General features: G+C 39.6%; 2 protein-coding genes across 5 annotated transcripts in view; one reads left to right on the plus strand and one right to left on the minus strand.

Annotated features, from left to right (window-relative positions):
- Positions 1 to 4,003: 4,003 nt before the first annotated feature.
- Positions 4,004 to 11,421, plus strand: part of LOC147021351 (sal-like protein 1) — a 135,406-nt gene continuing 127,988 nt past the window's right edge. The window contains exon 1 of the mRNA XM_085891222.1: positions 4,004 to 4,250. The gene's annotated coding sequence lies outside the window, so the exon portion shown is untranslated. The remainder of the gene's footprint in view (positions 4,251 to 11,421) is intronic.
- LOC147021352 (uncharacterized) overlaps positions 4,038 to 11,421 on the minus strand; it is a 39,789-nt gene continuing 32,405 nt past the window's right edge. For 3 of the 4 annotated variants that reach the window (XR_015060765.1, XR_015060767.1, XM_085891223.1), the window contains exon 2: positions 4,038 to 5,794. Coding sequence is in view for 1 of the 4 variants with exons in the window: in XM_085891223.1 (XP_085747349.1) it covers positions 5,573 to 5,794 (222 nt within the window). In the remaining 3 variants the exon portion in view is untranslated. Of the gene's footprint in view, positions 5,795 to 8,308; positions 8,672 to 11,421 lie in introns of those variants that run through there. The other variant, XR_015060766.1, reaches the window with a different exon arrangement.

An 11,421-nucleotide genomic window follows, 5' to 3' on the forward strand; every position in this document is an offset into this window, starting at 1 on the left:
TTGGCATGACGTAACGGAAGACCGCTCTCTCGTACATGATGAAGTGCAGGATTGGTTGTCCATTTTGACAGTTGGTGACGAGGTGATTCATAAAAGGGTTGATATCCACACGACAGTGACACTACGGTCATTCTGTATCCTCTGACCTTTCCATCCATCCTGTCTAAATGACGTGTTGGTCTTGGCAGGCCACATGATATATCCCAATGCTTGATTTCCCTTGGCCTCTGCAAAACACCTCGTGAATACAAAGCCTTCATCTGGCTGATGAATGGTGTGCCTGGTTGTCTATATGCAAGTCTCAACGACTCAACGGCTTCATAAAGATCTCCTGAAACGCTTGATAGTGTTCATATTATGCTTAAACCCAAAAAGGTCGAACCTCATTTGGTCCACAAAAGGTAAACCTAAAAAAAACACACATGAAAACAGATAGTTTAGGTCTTGGGAAGGCTTCGCTCTTCCTTTTGATAAATAACATCCACTTACAATGCTGCACCTCAACTCAGCGGTCTCTGTTTGCTGTGACCATCTGAGAACGGAGTTCCTACTGCTGGGATTCCAGGTTCGGTATGTCATCTCCTTCATTGTGTCCTCTTCTACTTTTTCCATCGTTTTGGTTTGTTCATGTTGAAGGTAAAAGTGTGCCATTGGCTTAGCAGTTAGGGTGGCTGGCCTGTCATTGTAAGGTCCTGAGTTCTCAAGCCCTGGTGTCAGCTGAATTAACACCAGGTGAGGTTGACTCAGCCCTATCATCCTTCAGAGGTTGGCAAAATGAGTACCGGTTATACTAGTCATAGGAGCATTGCATCAGTGCCATAGCTGCATCCTAAACCAATGATGCAACCAGCATCCTCAAGGCTGCACATGAGAGTGTGGATGTACGTTCAAGGTGGATTCAGATCCAGATGTAGTGGTTGGACACACCAGAGCACATTTTTTTTCCAAGTCCATCATGATGTACCTCTTTTGCATCATCATCATCATCATCATCATCATCATCATCATCTGTATTATTGTTGGGTTCAAAGTGGATATTTTGATTGCATTTGTGGATACCAGAGGTGTGTTCAGTTCCCAATTGAGTTTATTGTAGAGCGCTCGCCAAGTGGCTTAATCACTCAAGCAAGCACTCCATTCGAAACTGTGGCTAACGAAAGGAACGGCCGGCTCGGCAGGCGCTAGCTAGCTGCTTGGTAACTAAACACACCCCGGGATGATGGTCTCGTGGTCCCTGTATGTTTATTTTATGAGTTAAATTCTTGACAGATGATTAACATTCATGAGGTATACAGAATGTTATCAGATCTGAGATACCATTTAAAATGCAAGCAGTGGATGTACATCTCCAGAAATGTGGAGCTTCGAGCACAAACATTCAAGTTAAATAAACAGATGACAAATGGTAATAATTATCATGAAAAAGGATGTCATAAACCTCACTCCCTTGGGTTTCCCAAAGATGAGAAACATTGGGTTTGTGATCAATAAACCTTCCTTATCCACGTCGTCAAGCCTGCTGTTGGCTTAACCGTCAAGATCTTCTCCGGTCTTGAGTTTGAGCCCCTGTCGGCGTTTAATTAACACCAGGTGGGGTTGACTCAGCCTGATCTGTCATCCTTCCGAAATGAGTACTCGTGTACTGGTAATGCAGTGTGCTGGTTATAGAGAGCACTGCATCAGCGGAACGGCTGCGCCTTCAGAAAAAAATGATGCAACCAGCAGGCATCCATCGAGTCATCCATAATTATGAGATTTAATGTCGTCTCCGTCGTGTCATGGTGAGGTTGTGTAATAAGGTCGACGGTTTGAACCCCAACCGAGTAATACCAAAGACGAATTGAAATGGTACGTGCTGACGTGATGCTACCTTGCTTGATGTTCATTCAGCATTTGAAAGGATAGAAAATGGATAAACAAGCAGATGTTGGTGCAGGCTTTGATGGGCGTCGTAGTAATGGCCTCCTGAGGTCTCCTGCGTCGACGTTCCTTGTGAGGGAACTCCGAACTCCCGTTAATATTGATGCATCATCAAGGCTTCTCTTCACAGAGCGTCGGTGCTGCTGAAGCACCCTCTATGCAAGGGCCATGCCGGGTAGTTTTGGTCATGCCGGGTAGTTTTGGTCATGCCGGGTAGTTTTGGTTATGCTGCGTGGTTTTGGTTATGCCGGGTAGTTTTGGTTATGCTGCGTGGTTTTGGTTATGCCGGGTAGTTTTGGTTATGCTGCGTGGTTTTGGTTATGCCGGGTAGTTTTGGTTATGCTGCGTGGTTTTGGTTATGCCGGGTAGTTTTGATTATGCTGCGTGGTTTTGGTTATGCCGGGTAGTTTTGGTTATGCTGCGTGGTTTTGGTCATGCCGGGTAGTTTTGGTTATGCTGCATGGTTTTGGTTATGCCGGGTAGTTTTGGTTATGCGGCGTGGTTTTGGTTATGCCGGGTAGTTTTGGTTATGCGACGTGGTTTTGGTCATGCCGGGTATTTTGGTTATGCTGCGTGGTTTTAGTCATTCCAGGTAGTTTTGGTTATGCGATGTGGTTTTGGTCATGCTGGGTAGTTTTGGGTATGCTGCGTGGTTTTGGTCATGCCGGGTAGTTTTGGTTATGCGACGTGGTTTTGGTCATGCCGGGTAGTTTTGGTTGGGTGGGCAGTTTCGTTGTGCCAGTTGGTTTGGTTATGATGGATGGTTTGGTTATGGTGGATGGTTTGATTATGGTGGGTGGATTGGTTATGGTGGGAGTTTGATGTTGGTTGGTGGATTGGTTATGTTGACTGGATTGATTATGGTGGATGGATTGGTTATGGTGGATGGTTTGATTATGGTGGATGGTTTGGTTATGGTGGATGGTTTGATTATGGTGGGTGGTTTGATTATGGTGGGTGGTTTGATTATGGTGGGTGGTTTGGTTATGGTGGGTGGTTTGATTGTGGTGGGTGATTTGGTTATGGTGGTTGGATTAGTTATGGTGGGAGGATTGGTTATGGTGCATGGTTTGATTATGGAGGGTGGATTGGTTATGGTGGGTGGATTGGTTATGGTGGGTGGCTTGGTTGTGGTGGGTGATTTGGTTATGGTGGTTGGATTAGTTATGGTGGGTGGTTTGGTTATGGTGGGAGGATTGGTTATGGTGCATGGTTTGATTATGGAGGGTGGATTGGTTATGGTGGGTGGATTGGTTATGGTGGGTGGCTTGGTTATCGTGGGTGGTTTGGTTATCATGGATTGGTTATGGTAGGTGGTTTGGTTATGGTGGATGTTTGATTATGGTGGGTGGTTTGGTTATCATGGATTGGTTATGGTGGATGTTTGATTATGGTGGGTGGTTTGGTTATCGTGGTTTGGTTATGGTGGGTGGTTTGGTTATGGTGGGTGGTTAGATTATGCTGGGTGGATTGGGTTTGGAAGGGATTTTTGTTCAGAGTGCAGGGTCTAACTCACGTACTCCAGTGCTCTTCGTGAAAGACAACATGGGATCTATATTAAACGTCTACCGACCAATGCCGGCAGACGAGATGTCCAGTTTAACAGCCATCCAAGGGACAGTACACACTTTTGATGCTTCGTCCTGCATGCGAAACACCAACATGGTAGTTTATAGCTGTAGTCAACATTCCAACCCATGGTCGACAACTCATGGAGGAATGTGCATACCTCTGGGCTACCCTCTAGACCCAATTTCCAAATACCTGATGCATTCCACAAACATCTCCAACATGACATTTCCTCCTCGATATAAGGCTTGTTATACACGTTCAGATAATCACTGTAAATGTCACATAAGTACAAAACACGAACATCCATCTACGGTCACGAAAATGTAGTCATTTTGATGAAACCTCATTCATGCCTTTGTGTAATTCCCGAGGATTGTCAAAGGAAAAACATTTTATCCGGATGGGACACACAATAGCTTCCTGTGTTTTGACCTTGGGGTGAACAATTGTTATTTTTGGGTCAGAGGTCAGCTTCCTCTCGCGATCTTTCTGCACCTTAACAACTGTAATTATTTTTTGCTTCCACTGCCAAGATGTTCGAAAATGGGTGAAAGAAGCTTGTAAGTGTCCAAGAACCATTTCACTCTGAAACTCGAGTGAGTCTTCAAGCGATCATCAAACCGGGTCATCGTTCCTTCATTTTGACGTTTGTCATCATCAGTGAAACATGCAGCTCGTGGGTTCCTAATTCTGTACTCTAACTCTGCTGGAAGTCCCTCTACTGAACATCTGTCAGCTACTGCTTTTAACAAACAGAGGTAAGGAATCAGGAAGGAATAAGGAAACAGATGTTTATGTCCGTCTCCTTCCTTCATGGCCCAGGTCACACTATTGTGTCCATTGTCTGTATGAGATTTCTCATCTGGAATTTGTACCAATTGTTATCTTCATCCCTTCTGTTCATTCTGACACACATGGCAAAAGTCGGATCAACACAAAACCTTCGGACATGTGAAACCGGCGATCTGAATTCCCATTGGTTCGGTATGTCACTTTGGGATCTGGCACAGTCATGCTCGTTGATTAATTAATATTCGGTGACCCTTTCAATAATAGATGGTTTAAAAGGTATAATTCATGAATTCCTAAACATAATATAATAATTATTCATTCATCAATTATTCTTTTTTTTTTTTTTTCAAAATGGACGTTTTTCTTGGAGTGTCATCGGTTGCTCAAAACCGTGTTGTCGTGACGCAAGTTATTCCATTTCAACCTCAACCTGAGCAGATACCTTTTCAGGTGTCTGTGGGAAACAGCACACATGACCTGTTTTCGGTTTAAGTTGTAAAGCTCATTTCTTTCATGGCAAGACCCCTTCTGAAGTGTATAAGTCTAAGAATATTTGTGTGATGTAATTTTTATTTTCCAGTTGAAAGTCTTGATGGCATGGAATAATGACGTTGTTAGAAATAATGTCATGTGACAGGAGGTAAAGACTGCCCACAGGGCGTCTGTCAGGTGAAGGCAAACACTACAACGGGTTCAGCACAAAACCACACGTGGGCATCATGTCCCAAGCAGAGACAAGATTTAACAGTTTGAACAAGGAGAGTACAATCAAGCTGCAATGTTTGGATTACAAAAATTAAACATCTTTATTATAATGTCAGGGCTGCCAGGATGGCTGGCCGAGAGGTACGCACACTCGCCCCTAAGATGTCCAACCTGGGTTTGAATCTCGACCCAGCTAAAAACTGTCATCCCGGTTTCACAAGTAGGGTGATTCTTCGATGTGTGTGCCGTTCCTGTCCCATAATAAACAGTAGAGGGTACTACCTACGCCGGCAAACCCTGAGAGGATAACTACACCGAGCTCCGCTTGATTCTCCAGTCCATTCTGGTATATCAGAGCAGCCGGGTAGGTATGCCCATCCTCCCGTTGTGATGGCAGATGGCAAGAGCTGTGTGGACAGCTTATGGTGCCAACTCAAGTGCATGAGGACCTTTCAGTTATCCATTGCATCTACATATCTGGTGTTGGCTTAATGGTTAGGGTGGTGGGCTTAGGATCCTACGATCCTGAGTTCAAATCCTGCTTGGTTGTTGAATTAATACCAGGTGGGGTTGACTCTGCCTGTCATCCTTCTGAGGTCAGCAAAATGAGTGCCAGCTTGCTGGTATCCTGTGTTGGAGTGGTGACCTGTTCAGGATTGTGCCCAATAGCCAAGGAGACTGTTTCGGCAGCACCAAAGTTCTGCATAGAGTATGGTCCCAATGGATGGATGGATGGATGGATGGATTGCATCTGCACTCGCCTCCAGCGGACTTCAGATTTTCTTGCCACTGGATCCAGACGGGCCTGGAAGAGAGAGTGAGGGTTACTCTGTGTAAATCGCTCTCACTTAAATCAGTCACGTGCAAGTCATACCGACACCCCAATTTTGAAACATAAACACATCCTTTCTCAATCAGGGAGCTACAAGCGAACCCCAATGTGCTACAGCTCGGTTTAAAACATGAATTTGCTCTCACCAGACACTTATAAACTGATCACCGAGATAAATTAACTTTGTCATGGCCATCCTTACCCTCGAGGGATGAACGAATGAACCAACTAACAAGAGCTTTGAGATTTAACTTGTTCAACATAACAAATTGGTTGATCTAATTAAATACAACTGTCAAATATTTTAAGCAAATGCATTATATTACTGAGATGAAATTACAAATGAAGACCGCACATCAGAGCAGGAATTTGCAATTTGCTCAGGGTGCTGGCAATAACTCACCAACTCTTGGCAAGATACACTCCACCAGTTTTTTTCATGGTACATGGGATAGCCGGCTTAACGTCCATCCGAAGGACGGGATACTCATTGATGCAACCCTTCCTGCGAAGAACTAATGTGATAGCTTTAATATAATCGCTTAGGAATTCAAACCGAGACGACAGCTCGAAAGTGAGTGTGCTACCTCTGTTGCCATCGTATCGGACGAAGTGTCCATTTCTGGTGACATTCACGGTCAGATTTCTCCAAACATCCCCATCCCACACTGCTTCCTAAACCTCTGTTAGAGACAGCTTGGTTGCAGCCTTTACTCCATCCATTGAGCGCATACAAGGTCTATCTACTCTTTTTAATCTCATTTACACTTTTACATGTTGTGAAACCCAAATAGGAAAATGTCATGAGAGGGAATTAACTGGTCAAACTGGCCAGTTAATAGAACCCCCAAACGCTGTCACCAATCTGAATTCGTCCCCCATTGTGCCAATCCCATCCAGCATCGCAAAAGGTCGTGTACGGCACACTCTGGGTCACCTTCCGCAGACTCCAGGAATCTGATACATCAACAATAACTGACACTCAAGCTTCAAGTGTTGCATCTTCTCAAAGGAATGCAAATTTAACGTGTTGTATGGTGAAAGTGACAAAAGTCTTATCAGAGACATCTGCTGAAAACCATTTCCATAATGAGCATAATTAATTTGAGTTTTAAAACGACAGCCTTTAGTATGGAATGTATGAAGAGGAAAAGAAAAGTTAAGGTAAAAAAAAAAAAACTAAAAGTGAGTGTTTTATAAATGCTCAAAAATTACAAATCAAGGTTTACTCAGGTATTTACTAATTATTTTATTCCTGATTTATAAATGCTTTAAAAAAGTACCATGAAAAGGCGAAATTTTATTCTGGTATTAAAAAGTTATTTATCATTGATAATTCCAAAACTGAAATCGACAATATCCACAACATTACTCACAAGGGTAAGGCTAAATGTCAATCAACTTGTGATTTTTCCGCATTGTACACAAATATTCCACGTGACAAGCTCGTAACCGCATTGGACAGAGCGGTAGATAAAGCATTTTCAGGAGATAATAAAATATACTTAAAGTTCATCAACAAAGAGCAAACTGGTCGAGAAAGGAAAATCAATATTCATGTAATTTTTCAAAAAAACAACAACTTTGTGTTCAATTTTTCCGAAACAACAGTTTCTTTACATTTGGCAAACAAGATACTCCAGCAAACAGTGGGGATACCCACACACACACACACACACAATATATATATATATATATATATATATATATATATATATATATATATATATATATATATATATATATATATATATATATATATATATATATATATATATATATATGGGAGCCCGAAAGTTACTTTACCCCTGATAAATTTCTCGCACTTCCCTCCGTCCTTTCACCTCTGCCCTCGCCCCCTCACCCGCTATGGTATGTGGAAACACTGATTCAGAAGAATGATGGAGCACATACAGATACAACGACAAATTAATTATTGTAAGTACTGCATAATAAAACCTGAATATTAAAAGACTTCAAGAACAATGCTTCACTGGGAAGGGGTAAAGTGACTTTCAGGCCACCCTGTATATGCATAACCATATTTCTATAAGCATATATATATATATATATAATATATATATATATATATATATATTATATATATATATATATATATATATAATATATATATATATATATATATATATATATATATATATATATATATATATATATATATATATATATATATATATATATATATATATATATATATATATATATATATATATATATATATATATATTATATTATATATATATATATATATAATATATATATATATATATATATATTATATATATATATATATATATATAATATATATATATATATATATATATATGTAATAACCAAGCCCACGCTCTGCGCGAAGTTTCGAAAGTGAGGGTTCGTTAGGACGTCAATATATCCAGTGTTCACAATGTGATTTATCGAATTTCTTTATATACAATGTTTCTTGTTACATTTTTTTGTCAAATTCACCTTCTGAGGGAGTCAGCATGTGCAGAAGAGGGTTTTACATTGCAGACGCTGTTTTCTTGGAGTAACATTACGCCTCTCGGCGGTGACAGTCTGTCAACGACAGACGTATTGATGTCAGCAAATGACCAATGATGTCATGACGTCATTATGCCTCTCAGCGGTGACGTCACACGTTGCCATGCAAACGAATGTAAAAATTAGAAAATCGCCAAAAATTCCCAAATCTCTCCGTCTGGCACGATCTCACATCGCCCATGCTGTTCATTGGACCACAGACCACCAGTATGCCGAAAGTGGCGACAATCCATCCGGCAGTTTTGGAGGAGATACGTCAGATTACACACAGACGTTAACAGAAATAATATATAGGATATGTATATACAGTGTATATATATATATATATATATATATATATATATATATATATATATATATATATATATATATATATATATATATATATATATATATATATATATATATATATATATATATATATATATATATATATATATATATATATATATATATATACATACATATATATCTTCTTCTTTCGGCTTCTCCCATTAGGGGTCGCCACAGCGGATCATCCGTTATGATCCGCATCATGATTTGGCAGAGGTTTTACGCCGGATGCCCTTCCTGACGCAACCCTGGACGCCTCTTATGACACAGGGATATGGTACACCTATTCAAACCGGGGCATACACCGGGCCCAGTACACTGGTACTCACTTCGCCGACCTCGGAAGGATGACAGGCTGAGTCAACCCCCTGGTGTATTAATTCAGTGGCCCAACGGGGCTTGAACTCAGGACCGTTTGGTTCCCAAGCCGCTGCCCTAACCACTGCACCAACACCAGGATGTATGTATATATATATATATATATATATATATATATATATATATATATATATATATATATATATGTATATGTATGTATGTATATACAGCTCTGAAAAAAATTAAGAGGCCACTGCAAAATTATCAGTTTTTCTGGTTTTACTATTTATAGGTATGTGTTTGAATAAAATGAACATTTTTGTTTGATTCTATAAACGACTGACAACATTTCTCCCAAATTCCGAATAAAAATATCGTCATTTCGAGCATTTATTTGCAGAAAATGACAACTGGTCAAAATAACAACAAAGATTCAGTGTTTTCAGACCTCAAATAATACAAACAAAACAAGTTCATATTATTTTTTTAAACAACACAAGACCAATGTTTTAACTTAAGAAGAGTTCAGAAATCAATATTTTGTGGAATAACCCTGATTTTCAATCAGAGATTTCATGCGTCGTGGCATGCTCTCCACCAGTCTTTCACATTGCTGTTGAGTGACATTATGCCACTCCTGGCGCAAAAATTCAAGCAGCTCGGCTTTGTTTGATGGCTTGTGACCATCCATCTTCCTCTTAATCACATTCCAGAGGTTTTCAATGGGGTTCAGGTCTGGAGATTGGGCTGGCCATGACAGGGTCTTGATCTCATGGTCCTCCATCCACACCTTGATTGACCTGGCTGTGTGGCATGGAGCATTGTCCTGCTGAAAAAACCAATCCTCAGAGTTGGGGAACATTGTCAGAGCAGAAGGAAGCAAGTGTTCTTCCATGACAACCTTGTACGTGGCTTGATTCATGAGTCCTTCACAAAGACAAATCTGCCCGATTCCAGCCTTGCTGAAGCACCCCCAGATCATCACCGATCATCCACCAAATTTCACAGTGGGTGCGAGACACTGTGGCTTGTAGGCCTCTCCAGGTCTCCGTCTAATCATTAGACGACCAGGTGTTGGGCAAAGCTGAAAATTGGACTCATCAGAGAAGATGACCTTACTCCATTCCTCTACGGTCCAATCCTTATGGCCTTTTGAAAACCTCAGCCTGGCTCTTCTTTGCTTCTCATTGATGAAGGGCTTTTTAGAGCTTTGCACGACCTCATCCCTGCCCCTAGGAGCCTGTTTCAAACCGTCCTCGCCGTGCACTTCACCCCAGCTGCCGTTTGTCATTCTTTTTGTAGGTCACTTGATGTCATCCTACGGTTGTTGAGTGACATTTTAATGAGTTGGCGGTCATCCCAGTTAGTGGAAAGTCGTTTTCGCCCTCTGCCAGTCTGTAGCTTTGTTGTCTCCAATGTCTGCTGCTTGACCTTGTTCTTATGAACCACCGTCTTTGAAATTTTCAGGATGGAAGCAACGTGACGCGCACTGTATCCCTCTGCCAGTAATGCCAGAATTGAACTCTTCTTTTCCTCACTCAAAACTTTTCTTTTAAACTCTTTTGGCATGGTCAATAGTTATTTTTTAAATTCCAATTACTTTTGAGGTACAACTAGCACTGTTTTTGTGATCCAGCTGGTCCTATTGCAAGAGGATAGTGATGACCACAGCAGTGGTTTTTATACTTTTCCTTGTTAAATAAGATTCGGTTCAGGTGATCACCTAATCAGTACCTCACTAAGTAGAATGAGGTGTGCCTGTGTTGGAATTCAACAGACACTGCAATGGAATGGCTGCTATACATGTAGAGATGCTGATTTAAATTTTTTTTTGAGTGGTCTCTTATTTTTTTCCAGAGCTGTATATATCTATACAAATACAAATATATATATATATATATATATATATATATATATATATATATATATATATATATATATATATATATAAATATATATATATATATATATATGTATGTATATGTATATATATATGTATATATGTATGTGTATGTATATGTATATATATATATGTATATATGTATGTGTATGTATATATATATATGTATATATGTATGTATATGTATATATATATATATATATATATATGTGTATGTATATGTATATGTATATATATATATATATATATATATATATATATATATATATGTATGTGTATGTATATGTATATGTATATATATATATATATATATATATATATATATATATGTATATATGTATATGTATATATATATATATATATGTATATATATATGAATGTATATATATATATGAATGTATATATATATATATATATATATATATATATATATATATATGAATGTATATACATATATGTATATATTGTTGCGGATTCGCGCCCGCCG

Source organism: Eptatretus burgeri, chromosome 8, assembly GCF_056783735.1.
Source record: "Eptatretus burgeri isolate ZD-2024b chromosome 8, Ebu_testis_v1, whole genome shotgun sequence".
Classification (NCBI taxonomy): domain Eukaryota; kingdom Metazoa; phylum Chordata; class Myxini; order Myxiniformes; family Myxinidae; genus Eptatretus; species Eptatretus burgeri.